At 42.3% G+C, this 16267-nt stretch overlaps 1 protein-coding gene across 1 annotated transcript; it reads left to right on the forward strand.

The window, feature by feature from the left end:
* Positions 1-9064: 9064 nt before the first annotated feature.
* TTR (transthyretin) lies at positions 9065-16158 on the forward strand. The gene is made up of 4 exons (XM_019465470.2): positions 9065-9197; positions 10102-10232; positions 12773-12908; positions 15919-16158. Exons 1-4 carry the CDS (start codon positions 9132-9134, stop codon positions 16024-16026), a joined length of 441 nt encoding a protein of 146 aa, XP_019321015.1. The 5' UTR covers positions 9065-9131; the 3' UTR covers positions 16027-16158.
* Positions 16159-16267: the final 109 nt, after the last annotated feature.

A 16267-nucleotide genomic window follows, 5' to 3' on the forward strand; every position in this document is an offset into this window, starting at 1 on the left:
AGGATGTGTGGTAAGGAAGAAGTTGCTCCTCTGACCTCAAAGACACAAAAGATTTATCTAGCAACACAGATTAAAGCCATTTATTCCAGTTTCCAAATCTGTTCTGAGCTAAGTAAGTGAGGTGAAATTGTCTTGGAGAGTGCAAGTTCTAGAAGAAATCCCAATGTCAAGGGAAAGGCTTCCATCCATCCTGCTGAACCATAGTAATGGACTGGATTTGAGTCCATCATCAAAGATGAGGAAGTGAGTCCTCAAGCCAATACAGAAGCCAGATAGAGGTCCATGGAAAGTAACCTGGGCAAAGATGAAGATGGGCCCAGGCAAGCAGGCAGGAAACAAAGGTATCGGTTGGGGGATGCAGCAGGAGTCAGAGCTCAGACTCAGCCTGGCCCGGTCTGGCACATGCAACCAAGAACATAGGTGAATGCCAGTTAAGTTGTTCAGCCAAGAGCAAAAACACTAAAAGTCACTTATAGAAGACAATGCAAGTGTTGATTCACTAAGAGAGAAAACAAAACTTAGCTGCAACTGGAAGTGACTTCACCCCTTGATGGAATCATTCAATGAGCAATACTTGAGCATATCCTGGGTGCCAGGTCCTGTGCCAGGGACTGAGAAGGTATTGCCTCTGTTCCCCAGGTGCTATTGTTTTGGGAAAGAGAAACTGAGTATAAACAAGTCTGTTGAATGTCATAAATGTTTAAGAGAGGTGTAAAGCACTTCACAGAAGAGAAGTAACTTCCACCTGGGAAAAACCTCTGTTTCAGGCTTCTCTTGCTTTTGTCAGCAAATGAGTGTTGGCTGACTCCAGAGTTCCATCCTCAAACTTTTTATTGTTAATGGCTATTGGTGACCTAGAAATCCAACCCACGCTGGAATCCAACCCACATGCTCATGACTCTGAAACTCCCTTCCCCAGCATGATTCCCCTCAAGTTCCATCCCAGGCTATTTCCAACCACCATCTGGACATGAATGCCTGGCTCTCAATCCCCTCAACTCAACATGGCCCAAACTAGATTCATTTTCTTTCATAATTCTAACTGTTACAGTGACTAATTTGATCATCTGAATAGCCTCCCAAGCCTCCTGGTTGGCTCTTCCTTCTCACTCACTTTCCATTCCTGATGGAACCAGAATCTCTTAGTTCTACCTTCATAACTGTCATTCATCTGGTTTTTTCTCTCTGTGACTATGGCCTTCATCAGCACCTTGCTAGGCTCCCAAAGCTCTCTCTTCTCTGAAAACCTCTGCCTCAAGCCTCACCCTCCATTCAGGGTTGTCTTTCACACACCAAAAAGCTTCTGGGAGCTTTGTTTGCCCCTTTGTTTCAGGCAATTCACAGCCTGAAGGAGAATGGACAAGGAAAGGTTATAAGGGCCATGGCTGGCAAGTCACAGGAACTGTCCAGCGTTCAGCTGGTGTCTGAAGGACAACAGCAATAAATGAAGATTGAGAAGAGCTAAGTCTTGGCCATCTGTGAATGCCAACAAAGGACATTCAACTTTACTTGGCTGGCCATGGGAAGTGAGAAAAAGCTTTTGAAGAGAGATGTGATGTAATCAGAGGTATGCATTAAGAAGATTAGTTTGGCAGGAGCTTATAGAAAAGATTATATGGAAAATAGATGAGCAGTAATGTTGCTACAGAGGCATCTGAGTAGGGTTAACCTTGAACTGTCCTTTTGCCCTCTGTCTTTAGATATGCAAATACTCTCATCCCATAAATGAGACCTTCAGTTTACTATGTTGTTAGTTTTATTCACTGCCTTATGTCTCTCTATCAGAGAGACACGTTCTAATCTTCTTAAGTTCTAAAATGAAAAGTCATTTTTTTCCCCTCCATCTTCCTCAACACCTTGTCCCTCTGGCATCCTTCTGCTTAACATTACGTGTTGAAGAAATTCCCTTCCTTCTAAGCCAATGACACCACACCAGTCTAATAACTATTGTAACATTGTAGGAGGTCAGTTCTCCACGTGAAGCCCAGCTGGCCCTTGCCCTCAGGGGTATTAGGTGAATTTGCCAATTCACATGAGCCAACCAATGTCCAAAGTCAACTGTGGAAGCTCCGAACCACTGTTTCATCTAAAATCTCAGAGATGGACTCTCGGTGGCCAAGCTCATAATGCTGAAGTGTAAATAAACATTTCAATGTAGTGCTATTCCATAACAAACTCAATGATCACACAGATCAGGAGGACCAACACATCCTCTATCTCCATGGGCAATCTCTGCAGCACTATTTTTTACCCCAGGGAAAGTCCTGTCCATAAAACTACAAATCTCTAATCTAAGCCACCAACATTACAATTTCCTTTTTATTTCCTTCCCCTATTGACCAGCCCCAGGGATGATTGCCATTTTCTTTCTCTAGGTATGCTAGCACACTCCATTAGATTACAGCCAAGCTATGTTGGACTAGGGCTCATTCTGTCTCTTTGCCTGGGTTCTTAACCTCATCATGCATAAAATTCAACATAGAGGATTACAAAGGAAGTCAATGACATTGAACGATAGTCCTGACCAATGGCCAGGGAGCTTTCACACGGATATCCTAGTGACAATGGGCTCACTGACTTCATGAGGCAGAGTGCTACAGGCTACTGTAATTGAACATCTTCTGAAGGTGAAGCCATGTGTCCCACCACAGTGGGAGATACCAAAATCATATACCTTAATGTTGTGTATAATTTAATTATTAAGAAAATATATTTGCCCATTTAATGGAAATAGCATCATTATAAAGATTTTCAAAAATTATCAAGAAGGTTTATGTTCTTGCTTATAAGTAAAACTCAAACTTCCCAGGAAAGCACTGAAGAGCTTGCACAATCTAACTCAGAACTATGTTCCTGACTCATCTCTTTAGGGTCATATAATCCACGATTCATACAGTAGACACATCTCTACTCTTTGTTCTCAGGCCAGACCTGATACTCTTCCACTTCTGCACTTTTGCTCCCTCTGGTTTCCACTTCCTCTGTCCTAACAGCTCAGTGCTGAGACCAGCTCCCTTATCCTTCACAAATTCACCTCCAAGGGCCCAATAAAATCAGCAATAGCAACAACAAATATAACCAAACACTTATAACTAGGTCTCAACATGTCATGGTTGAAATTCCCAATCCATGTGTAGCAAATGGAATATATAAGATATATTGGGATGGTCCCCTCTGCCCTTGGAGTAGCCAGGTAGGGTTTGGGGAACTGGGTTCACTAGGCTCATCACCTCCAAATGGAGGAGACCCTTCCATTTACCCCAAGTGCTGCTGCTACAGATCTTATCATTCTTACAGGAGCAGAAACTTTGGGAAAGCACAGCATCCGGAACCCTCTTCAGTTCACACTCCATCAAACTTCAGGCTCTGGAATTGCTCTTACCCCTCCTCACCTGCTTGCTCTGTTGTCTCCATTACTAGCCCATTGCCTCATTCCTGGTCTTAACCTCTCTCTCTAGCCCTTTAAAACTGATGCTTCCATCAAATTCTATGCTTGGTTCCTAATCCTTGTTTTCAGATTTTCCTCTATTCCATGTGACACAGTGTGCATGACACTAACTTCTCATTCCACTCAGTCCAGCTGAGGTGTCCAATGCTTCCTTACTTGTATGGGACAGAAATCATATACACTGCTCCTTTTCTCTGATCTAGATTATATTTATCTTTGAATCTCACTTCTTACACTAGCTTTCCATGAGCCCAAAAGTGACTTCCTCCTTCTCTGAATAATTACCTACTTCATCAACTGTTTCCCATTGAATGACAAATATATTTTCTTAATAATGAAATTACAAGCAACTTTGAGACATATGCTTCTCGATATCTCTAGCTAGCATATGGCACACATTCAGAAGATTCCCAAGAGCTGCTTGTTTTTATTCAGTTGATGAACCTAAAATATCTCTATATTAGTCATATTTCCAAACTTGAAAGATATATAGAAGTGACCAAAATATGGATCCTGGGGCGCCTGGGTGACTCAGTCAGTTAAGCATGTAGCTCTTGATTTCAGCTCAGGTCATGATCTCACGGTTCTTGAGAGCCACTGTGCTGACAGTGCAGAGCCTGCTTGGGATTCTCTCTCTCTCTCTCTCTCTCTCTCTCTCTCTCTCTCAATAAATAAATAAATAAACAAACAAACAAACTTAAAAAAAAGAAAAAAAAAAGAACAAGACATGGATCGTAGATGATGGTCCTAAACTGATTCTAAAGGAGATATGGGTAGAGAGATGAAATCAATTGAATAAATCTTTTTTAATTCTAGCTGGTACCATGACCCAAACCCCAGGCAGTCTCCTGGTGAACTGAGCTAAGCTATCAGGCAATCACAAAGACATGTTTGGAGAGGATACTAGTCTGCTCCATACTGCCCTTCCATCAGGCCATAGCCTGGTTCTTGCTTACCTGTCACAGGATATGGCCACATAGGCCCATCCAAGTGGCATGCAAGTCAGGCCTGGTTTGCCACACCAGCTGCATGAGAGCTGCAGAGGAAAACAGAAACACAAAGAAAGCCTGCCAGCTAGATAAAAGAACCTCGAATCTCCTCTCCCATCCATCATAGGTGGGGGTGGGTGAACTTTGAGTGGCTCTAGAAGCCAAAACTCTAACTTCATCTAATAACCCCTAATGGATAAAATTCCTAGCAAATGTATGGTTGTTGTGACACATATAAACTTGGACCCAGGCATGGGTGTTTCGACTTTGACTCATCTGAGCTACTAACATAAGGTAAATTAAAGTCCCCCAGATAGAGACAGGGTCACTTCTCAAGCTTGATGTGGGGCTGAGGTTGCCGCTTTTGAAGTTATGTAGTCCCCAAATATGGCAGCCTGCAGGGTAAGAACTGTGGAAGATTCTTATGCTGGGGAGTTCCCGATTGTCTTTCCCAACTAGGTTGGGCACTAAAATTCAACCATGAAACTAAAATCACACTTGATAGAAAAATGAAATGTGATCTAATTAACATATCCTAGCTAACATTTGCCTCTCCCTGCACGATTGTCCACATGGACAATGAAAGAAGGGGAGACAAAGGAAAAAGCTTTTTCAGTGTTTATTCAGCAATCCCTGAGGAAAGGTAGGCCAGATAAGGTGAACACGAGCATTCTGAGCACAAGGAAAGCATACTCTAGGATGAAGTAAGGAAATTTCCTAGGCTCTTCAGCAGTCTGGATAAAATGTTTTCAAAAAATTAGTCATGTTCCTTTGCTGCAGTTCCTTGCTTACTCAGCAACCATCTGACTATTAATTAAATTGGTATTATGGTTTTAAAACGAGTCTTTTATGATTTGCTTACCATTAATCAAACCCACAGGGCTTATTCACCTCCAGAGGAGCTAGCAAAATTGAATTCTTTACCCTGCAAAGATCCAGGGCCCCACACCACTCCCAGTCCATCCCGTGAGACCCAGTCCAAGTACTTGGCCAGCCAACTGTCCACTCTGGCTAATCAGCTTACTTGCAATAATATTAATAGGCATTTCAGGGTCAACAGATCACTGGCTAGTAGTTGGCATGCACCCTCAGAAACTAAATGAAGAAAAAGGAGTTAATCTATTGTAACTTTTAAATCATTAATAAATAAGTCTGCTTATTATAAGGGAGAGAGCAGAAGAAACTTAAATTAAGAGCAGGCCTGAATTGTCCATTAACCACCTCATATTCTCTGGTAGGAGGAGGAATGTTGTCATCAAATAGTCTTTTTTTACCTCAATTAAACATCTACACTATAGTCCCATGGTCAGGATGTGAGGAAAAACGTACATGACTAAGAAAAGACAAATTTATGGCATAAATGTTTCAATAACACACCTTTTGTTTTCTGGCACCTTTTTGTTTTCTGGATCCTTGTTGCTGCTTATATTTGCCCTGGGGCACAGTTTCTACAGCAACCACTTAGGACTCCAGGAATGTGGTGACCTTTGACCCTAATTCACCTCTCTTGGTGGATCCCATGTAACCATCTTTCTAAAAGAGCTTTCACAAACTCAAATAATCATGGGGAAGGCAGGCCCTCTTATCTGAGTGAGCCTGCGTTTATCCATGTGACCCTCAGTCATCATAGATTGCTACTCAGGCAGGAAACACTGGACTTTTCTTGTATTTTTCATTGCCACTGGTTCCATACAAGGGTTCCTTTGACCAAGAACGCATTTCCACTCCTTTTCTCTTTTTCCTTCCTACTTGCTCTTCTCTCACCTAAAAGGCACCATAAGCTGCTTCTCCGGGATGCTCCCTTTGAAGAGAAACACTGGCCAAAGAGAGTATGTCAGAGAGGGAAGTTCTGGGTGATGAGGGTTTCAGGAATTGTGTCTGAAGAGGAATCCCAAAGAAGTGGGAATATCTGTTTGGCAACACAAAACAAAAGACAAACACAAAAACTAAAAACCAAGCTGTCATTCACTATCTAAATGGCTGTTAGAAGACCAGCGATTGCTGACCCAGTTTCCAGGAAGATGAGTCAAACAGGACATGGATACGGAAAGAAAAAAGCTCGAGCCTAATAGTGCCACTGGAAGTGTTGCTTAGCTTCAGAGCTGGAGGAAGGCCTCGTGAGCTGTGATGTCTGAGAGTGAGAGCTTACTGCCATGCATCAATAAGGGCCTAGTGCTGCCATCTTTTCTGATTTTTCAAGAAAATCCAGGAATCCAAATTTTTTTTTTAATTTTTTTTTTTTAACGTTTATTTATTTTTGAGACAGACAGAGACAGAGCATGAATGGGGGAGGGTCAGAGAGAGAGGGAGACACAGAATCGGAAGCAGGCTCCAGGCTCTGAGCTGTCAGCACAGAGCCCGACGCGGGGCTCGAACTCACGGATCGTGAGATCATGACCTGAGCCGAAGTCGGACACTTAACCGACCAAGCCACCCAGGCGCCCCCAGGAATCCAAATTTTTACACAATGTCTCAACTTTTATTTTTTTTTAAGTTTATTTATTGTGTGAGAGAGAGAGAGAGAGAGAGAATGAGTGGGGAAGGAGCAGAGAGAGAGGGAGAGAGAATCCAAAGCAGGCTCCACACTGTCAGCACAGAGCCGGATGCAGGGCTCCATCTCATCAACTGTGAGATCACTACCTGAGCCAAAATTAAGAGTCTGTCACTTAACTGACTGAGCCACCCCGGCGCCACAGCACTGTCTCAACTTTTAATTTTAGAACTATTTCAGAATATTTAAAGAAACATTCCACAGTCATACATACCATGTCTATGGGCTGGTGGCAGCCTGGGATTGCCAGTTCACAATGTCTGGGGGGGACATTTCCAGGTTCCAACAGAGCGTAGTGCTAAGATAGAAGGTTGACTTGGGATATGAGAGAATTTTCAAATATTTAAAGTTCATAGTCAGAAAACAGGCTCTCCATTCAAGTTCTGAGCAACGGAAACAAGTCAAGAGAAAAATCAGATGACAATATATGTGAAATGTTAGAGAAAGGGTTTTCTCCTTAGCAGAGATATTAAACTGAATTCTTATAACTATTCTTGACACCAGGACAGTGGTTTAAGGTTACAAAGAGCTTTTATATTATCTCATATTAAAAGTTATTAGAAAGGTCCTTTGAGGTAAAATATTAGGTATTTCTACTTAACAAAGTCATGAGCTGTGTGTCTGAGGTATTAAATAACATAGAGAAGGTCATCCCGGAAACAAGACGGCAGAATTAGGAATTGGATGACTCAGTTTATCTATCTCCAGACTCAAAACTCTTTCCAGCACCACGTCAGAGTCAGACTCCAAGGCTATAGGATTTCATTCCCAGCTATACTCAGAACTGGATTTGCTCATTGTTGCTTTCATGTGGTCAGTCCACTCTCCCCGAGTATTCTGCACATTTCCATATTCCTGAAATGCCTCCCTGCCCTTCCACTACTCCCTGAAAGCCCTTTATCCTTCATGATTGCTTGTTGACTTTCTTTTAGCCTGACTCTGTCAGCTGTGGGAATTCTTTCCCTGCCCTCGCTCCTCCAAACTAGACTTATCCTTGATGTGTATTTGTCTAGAATTTTTGTCTTATCATCTGCATGTGTCTGTAAGGACAACCTTGTCTTCATGAATCTATGAATAAAGCCACATACATATTATGTGTGCACACATACACCTGAGTTAGCTCTTAATCAATGAATCATCAAATACTAATAATTTCTAGATGTGTAACTCACGAGAAGGAAGAGAATCTGCTGTCAGCCCTAACTTCTATTACTCACAGTCATCGTTACTTCCGTCCAGAAATTTGGATTGTGACTCTGTTTTTTAAGTAATCTCTGCACCCAACATGGGGCTCCAACTCATAACCCCAAGATCAAGAATTGCACACTTCACCAGCTGAGTCAGCCAGGTGCTCCTGGATTTTGACTCTTGAGATTTCATAACCAGCTGGGCAGCTTGGTTCCTGCACATTAGTGCAGGAGAAGGAGTAAAGTATATCTGGTTCTCTGTATTTCAGGATCTTTGATGCCAGTTAGAAATATATCATTATTTCTTGAGTTGAGATGAACCTTGTCTGGGAAGAACACAAAATTGGTGGAGAAACTGCTGAGTAAGCAAAGGTTCCAGATGACTTAGTTTGGCTAAAACATAGGCTTTTTAAAATATAAACACCGTCAAGGGTTTCTCCTATTGACCCATGGACGTATATCCAGTGCAATGATGTTTTCGAATGCACTGTACTTAACCCTGTGTGGCCAAATGTCATTCTAAGTGAAATAAATCATTACAACTTGCATCCAGCATATAAAACAAAAGACAAAATGTATAGAAAATGAAAAAGCATGCAGAGAAATCGGTCAGGGAGGAAAAAAATATCTCAAGAATGTTGCTGCATCCTGCCAAGGAGGAAGAATATTTTTGTTTGATTTTTCTTATTTTTGTTTTGGTGACCAAGCTGGTCAAATGACCTGTTAAGAATAAGAATATTTCATAGAGCTAATGTTCCTACGCTCTAATCTCTCTAGGCAAGGTTCATATTTGTATGAGTTACTTATTCTCTCTTTGTTGACTAAGTCAATAATCAGAATCAGCAGGTTTGGAGTCATGTTGGCAGGGATCAGCATCATGGCTTGGGAGAAGTGAGTATAAAAGTCCCAAGCTGTGGGCAGCCAGCACAGACAGAGGCTCTCTCGTTCTTGGCAGGATGGCTTCTCATCTGCTCCTCCTTTGCCTTGCTGGACTGGTACTTGTGTCTGAGGCTGGCCCTGCGGTGAGTGTTTGATTCTGTGAAGTCCTTTTAGATGATTCTTGTGTACACCTGATGAAGTAGAAGGGCCCTCTCCCAGCTCTGCCAGTCAGCTTGTGTTACTAGGACAAGGGTACCCAGCATCGACTTTTAAATATCATCGATTCAAACTGCAAAATGAATGAAGTTCTGCAGAGCTCACTGACCTGGAGCTTGGACCCTGGGTGCTCCCCACTATAGCTTTGGTGCACTGGGTTTACAGTGCCTGGCTCCTTGCCTCAATTTCCTCGAATATATGGTAGGAATAAAAATATGATATTCATGAAGCTACCAATATTGCGTTGTCAGATGTGCATCCTTTTATAAAGTTTATTTCCCTTCAGCTCATCAAAATGTATCTATGGATTAATCTCTGAAGGGCTGGGTGGACAACATTCTAGTCGAATACTGAATGCTTAAGTCCTCTAGAAGAATTAACTAATACTATAAAATGCATCCTTAAGTAGTCGACATTATTTTACAACCAGTAAGAGGGAATTACTACAACAGCAGCTGACTAAAACATTCTCAGGAAAAACAAGCTATTTGGTCCTGTGGCACATTGCATCTTTTTAGTAACTCCACTCAAATGGCAAGGCTTAACAAAGCAACAGTTCTCAGAGGGCCTATTTTCTCCTTTAAAATTCATTATACATGTTCCAGGTCGATGGCAGCATGTCCGGAGGCAGAAACCAGTCTTTCTTTGGGAACAATCATATCTGTGTTATATACTGAGAAGGGGAGCTCATTAACTGTCAACACTTACAATGCTGGAAATGGACTTGGCATGGACTTCTTGCCTTGTTCCAGATTTCTAACACCATAAAGAACAGCTCCTTTCACTCTTAACCAGTTTTGTTGACCTCTTACTGGTCTTCTCTATGCCCAGGGCACTGGTGAATCCAAGTGTCCCCTGATGGTCAAAGTCCTAGACGCTGTCCAAGGAAGTCCTGCTGTCAACGTGGCCGTGAAAGTGTTCAAAAAGGCTGCTGATGAGAGCTGGGAGCCCTTCGCCTCAGGGTAAGCCGCCCAAGAAACCCAGACATGGGACCTCATTCTAGCTCCTCATTCTTCTGCCACTTGTTAGAGAGAGCAGCTCACATCATTCGTTGAAGAATCTTCAGGTAGATTGAAAACACAGGCAGAGGTCAAGTAGGCCCTGGGGAGGATGCCCTCCTCTCGCTTTGCTTAGTTAGCTTGGAAGTGTCCAAGAGGGGGAGCAGCATTCAGGGCAAGTAGCAGGGAAAAGGAGTCAGCACCTCGTCTACTCCAGTAGTGGTTCACTGCCTTCTTAGGTCACAGGCCACTTTAAGAAGGTAATGAAAACTATGGTCCTTTGCGCCCAGTAAAATCACACGCACATGCACACACAGACACACATGCACACACGCACACACCATATATAGAATTTCAGGAGTGTCACAGATTCCCTGGTGCCCTTGCATAACATTCAAGCTGGGGTCCTTGTCTTGGAATTTTGTTTTTTTTAATATTTATTTATTTAAGTAATCTCTATCCCCAACATGGAGCTTGAACCCACGACCCTGAGATCAAGAGTCACACGCTCCATTGACTAAGCCAGCCAGGCTCCCGTGTCTTGGAATTTTAGGCAAGATGTACAATTTGTGTTACTTTATTAAGGAAAGGAAAGGAAAGGAATCGAGGGACAGCACTGATGAGGCAGCTGTCTGCATTTTTCCTGGATCATCCAGAATCCAGCACTTATGTCTAACAAGCACTGTGGAGCACCTACTCTGTGAAAAGCTGGGACTGTCACACTCAGTGACAAAAAGACACAGAAAAGAAAGACACATATGCAAAGCAGAGCCATCGCCCAACACAGGGTACAACAATGACTTCTCCCCTTCGTTGGCCACTTTACAATTTTCATAGAGTTTTTCCACCTCCATTAACAAGAATTGCAAAGAAAATGCACATTAGCAAACCTAAACCAACTAACTGAAAGAAAGGGCAACCAAGAAACCCTCAGCACCAAACAATACTGCTCAGCGTTTATATCTCCAGGATGGTAAATTTCTGTGGGTTTTCACTGAATCTCAAGAACCACATTATGATTCTTCGCCCATCACTGGGAAGACCATTTTCATTGGTGTAGTTTCAATTGAGTTTTTATTTGTGACTCCATTTATGTTTATCTAAAATGCCAAGCACTATGTGGAAAGTACTTAAGGGAATATTCTAAGCAAGAGATAGAATGAACACATAAAATATTCAGATGTTCGTGTGAAACTTTTTATGACAAGACAAAAAAAAAAAAGAAATTAAATATTCTCTTCCTAGAAAAGAAGAAAGGTGGAAAGGCAGTGATGAAAGTTAGTGAAGACAATTTCCATTTTTATCTGTCAGTTTTGAGGTCTAATGGAGAGCAATTTCTAACATCAGCAACTTAGCTGGTACATAAAGGGAAATAGAAGTCCCCTAGTCATTTGTTTAAAAGGAACTGCCTAGTATTGATTGTTGGAAAAGTGTTACCAAAGAGATTAAATAAATAAATAAATAATTCAGATGCATTATACTTTGGGGTTTCCCCAGTGTGTTCCAATGACACTGCCTCTGAAAAACACCCTGACACCAGGGAGGGAAGCAGTGAGATCCTGATGTCATGGGGAACTGCAGAGTCAAAGCAGCTTATGGACACTTCCAAGGGGTAGTTACAAACCTTCACCCAAACACCAACCGTGAATCGCAACAACTCTTTTTTTTTTAATTTTCTTTAATGTTTATTTATTTTTGAGAGAGAGAGACAGACAGACAGAGCATGAGCAGCAGAGGGGCAGAGAGAGAGAGACACAGAATCTGAAGCAGACTTCAGGCTCCAACCTGTCAGCACAGAGTCCTACATGGGGCTTGAACCCACGAACCATGAGATCATGACCTGAGCCGAAGTCTTGACCGACTGAGCCACCCAGGCACCCGATAATGACTATTTTTGAAGTGAAACATTACACCTATATCTTCTGTTCTCCTAAGAAAAATCTGCAATAAGCTTTTTGAAACATTTCTGACAAATTTCTTGTCAGTTAATTTCAGACAGTTACCAGAATTTCACCTTTCCTTCTCGTCTCCTTTTCCTGAATATGTGTGTGTGTGTGTGTGTGTGCGTGCACACACAGTAAAACCTTAGTTTGTGAGCATAATTCATTTCAGAAACATGCTTGTAATCCAAAGTACTTGTATATCAAAGCAAATTTCAGGAACCATTGGCTCAGTTGTAATCATGTGACATTCAGCACCACGTACGACTTGTATCACAAGACATTGCCTATCTGTCAAGTTAAAATTTATTAGAAATGTTTGCTCATCTTGCGGAACACTCGCAGAACAAGTTACTCACAATCCAAGGTTTTGCTGTAAATAAAAATACATATAAATATATATATATATTTCCCCTCACTTATACACACTGCACATATGTGTAGTGTAGTGTGTGTGTGTGTGTGTGTGTGTGCACGCGTATGTGCGTGATGTCACCTTGCCATGCTTGCCATGGCATTTATTCCCCTAATGCCTAACTTAACCTGTAATTTTGTACCTTCTAGGAAAACCAGTGAATTTGGAGAGCTCCATGGGCTCACAACTGCTGAGAATTTTGTAGAAGGGGTATACAAAGTGGAAATAGACACCAAGTCCTACTGGAAGTCACTTGGCATTTCCCCGTTCCATGAATATGCAGAGGTGAGAGTATAGAGACACATGAGTGTCTTTTATTTTTATTTTTTGTTTTTCATCCCAGGCAATGCCCAGTTTGCACGCCACATACCATGGAAATGTCACCGGGAAACTGAACTAGCACAGATTCCCTTTCCTGTTTCTACAGTCAGAAATCTAGAAAACTCTGAAGAGCAAAGTTTTATTTTTAAGTTTGGTGGAAACTCATTGAGTAACATGACCTGAATTTACATGATGCTCCTTACCGTCTTCTTTCATTCCACCGAATGGGAATATTTGAATATTTGCTAGCTGAAGAACTGTTAGCATGTTGGATTACTAGGCAGCTCTCCAGACCCTACCTAGGGAAACAAATCATCGACACATCATTTTACTTCCTGAAATCTGAAAACACGCTTTATTCCAAAACACGCTTGGCTCCCAGAGATTTGGGTAAGTGACTTGGGGTAATGCATATAGAGACAGTAAATTCAAAATAATAAGGGCAACACAATACATACCACTATCAAGCATGTACCCCTGCCAGGCTATTGTGTTTTCTATATTTAACCTATTCAGTCCTCATGAACAGCCCACTGGGGTTGGTCCTATTATTATCCTCATTTTACAGAGAAAGAAAATGAGGCAGAGGGCAGTTCAACAAGTTGCCAAAAGTCACAGGCTAGTAAAGGGAGGGGCAGAAATCATTACCGACAGGTCCCAGGGTTTAGCCTCAGGTGTGCCTCAGCTTTCTTCCAGTAAGAAGTCAGGCTAAAAAAAAAAATAATAAGGCCACATTTGCAACCCTTGGTTCATACTCTGTTTTTTGCTTATGAGGTAGTAGGAACCTCAGAGTTATATATGGGCCCACTCTTGCTGCCTCCTCCTTGTATGTAATTCCTTAAATCATTTAAAACAGATGGCTGTCATGGAAATACAATCCAGACATGTTGGTCAGAGTCAAAGATCAAATAATTGCATCAAAAATAGCTCAGCACGAAAGGGAACAATTCTCTCTGGCTTAGTCATGGATGAGACTTTCAATCGACAGAAAGGGTTCTTTTAGTAGACAGTGTTGCCAGAAAAACTGGGGCAGGGGGCTGTTTGACTCACAAAGCATCGAGGGAGCCCCATCCACCAAGAAGCTTGCCTTTGGCTGTTCCTTCTCAGTGGGGCGGCAAGACAAAGAGCCTAGTTTAGACAGTACAGGGCTTAGAGGTGTCCCTAGAGTCTCAGCCTTTGCCCTAGATCAGCCTCCTTGGAACCCGTGTCTGCTCTGGTCTCAGCCTAAAGAGACCATGTGAGAACATTCGCTGCCATACTGCCCATGATATGTTGTCCCTAGTCACTAGATGTTAGCTTCCTTGTCTATCATTTACCCTCTTAGTATTCATTCAACTAACATTTTGAAAATAAAAGCCTTTGATGTGTCAAACACGCTGCTGAGTGCTAGAAATTCAGAAGTGAAAACACATTCCTGCCCTTGGTGTGGAAGGAAAGGGACTGAGGTAAGACATATTAGGTCAGACATTCAGCTCAACCTGGAGCTCGCATGGATATGGAGAGTGAGAGAGAGCAGTTAGGCAAGAGTGAGGCCCGACGCCTCAGCTCAGTAACTGGTGATTGCGGGTCCAGCCAGGAGTTCCTTCCCTGCCAGCTTCTTCTGATCAAGACCTCCCCAGACAGCTGCTATTCCTCAACATTAGTCACCTTCTCGCTAGCCAATGACGCAGGTGGCCATGTTATACCTACTGAGAAAGTTGGGAGATGTCCTGTGGAACTATCAGGCCTCTTCATTTCATGGGATTTTGAGCACAGATTATGCCATCTACAGTTTTCAGGAAGAATCAAGTGGGGCTGGAGGCCAATGTCACTATAAGAGAGAACAAGCTTTCCCTAGTTCTTTTAGACACTTGGCCTTTAAGGAATGTTTTTTTTCTCCTTCAGAGATTCTCGGTGATTCTTACCTCCTCTTGCCCTCATGCTATTTTTATTTTCAGTATAGTTTAATCAGATCTTTCCTCTCCTGTCCCCAAATAATCAAGCCTTCTTTTTGCATATTAGGAACAAAACATATTTATCCAGGATGTGTCCCAAGTCCATTCCAAGGCCTGTGTACACAATGAGTAAAATCAAAGACCTCCTCACTGCCCCTCATCACTCTCCTGAGCCAAATCCATCCCTCCTAGACTATTCCAGTGCCTGAGTCTCAGAAGCTCTACTAAACTTGCCTCAAGTACATGGCTAAATAGAACAACACTTTTGTTAACAATTTGCCCATGTAGAAAGCTCAAATGAGCTCCAACCTATGTGTGTCTATTTCAAAATTCCCACATGATCCTCCACACTCTGTTATTGTAAATAGAACCCTAGGATGCTTTTACTTCAAATTCATTGCTTGTTATCCACATAAAAATATACTTGTTAAAAAATGCAAAGGAAGAGAGAGAGAGAGAAATTTCTGGGTTTATAGATTGGAGACTTAACTCCTAGCCTGGTTCTGTCCTGTATAAACGTGGGCCAAACACTAACTCAGAGGTCTAGTTTACTTATCTATCAAGTAGAAAGAGCATTCTCCGGCAGCTCTAAAATTCTAGGTCTCCGGGTATCTCCGCAGGAATGGCAGTCACCATTCTTCAGTCTTCACATCACTGAATGCCCGTTACTGCCTTTTCTCCTTTTTTTTCCCCTAAAACCAAGAAAATGGACAAGAGGATCCAGGCTCTCTGTGATTTCTCTCAGTCAGGCTACAGCCACCCTGATTTTTAGTGTGAATTTGTAAAAACGACATTAAACAAAAAGGAGAGACCTGATTCTACAGGCAGTAGTTAAAGAAATCTCGTTCCGAGGGCTGCGCCAGGCCCCCATGGAGTCTCACCAGCCTATTTGGACTTTTGCCTTTTGCTCAAGGTGTTTCAGAAAAAGAAGTAATAAAATAAAATGGGTTAAATTGGCACTGGACTTCCAGTGACCTCTCTCCCCGTGACTCGCATTTTAGGCTCTGTGAGAAATGGACGCTGTCTTTGCTCTCTCTTAGGTGGTGTTCACAGCGAACAACTCTGGCAGCCGTCACTACACCATCGCTGCCCTGCTCAGCCCCTACTCCTACTCCACCACGGCCCTCGTCAGCAGACCCAAAGAATGAGGGACTCCCCTTGGGTGGGTTTGAAGGATTTTGTGTAACCGATAGTGTTCCATTTTTATTAATGCAGTGTTTTCACTTTATACGCTATGGTAGAAACTTGGGCAGAGACAATAAAACATTCCTATTAAAGCACTTCCTGTTTCATTTGGACTCACTGTTTTATTCCCTTGTCCTCTCAACAAAAACAAAATTTCAAACTTTAGAGAGAAGCAAAAGAACTCAAAAAAGTCTCTGGCTGAAT

Source organism: Panthera pardus, unplaced genomic scaffold (assembly GCF_024362965.1).
Source record: "Panthera pardus isolate Hobbes unplaced genomic scaffold, ASM2436296v1 HiC_scaffold_15, whole genome shotgun sequence".
Taxonomy (NCBI): domain Eukaryota; kingdom Metazoa; phylum Chordata; class Mammalia; order Carnivora; family Felidae; genus Panthera; species Panthera pardus.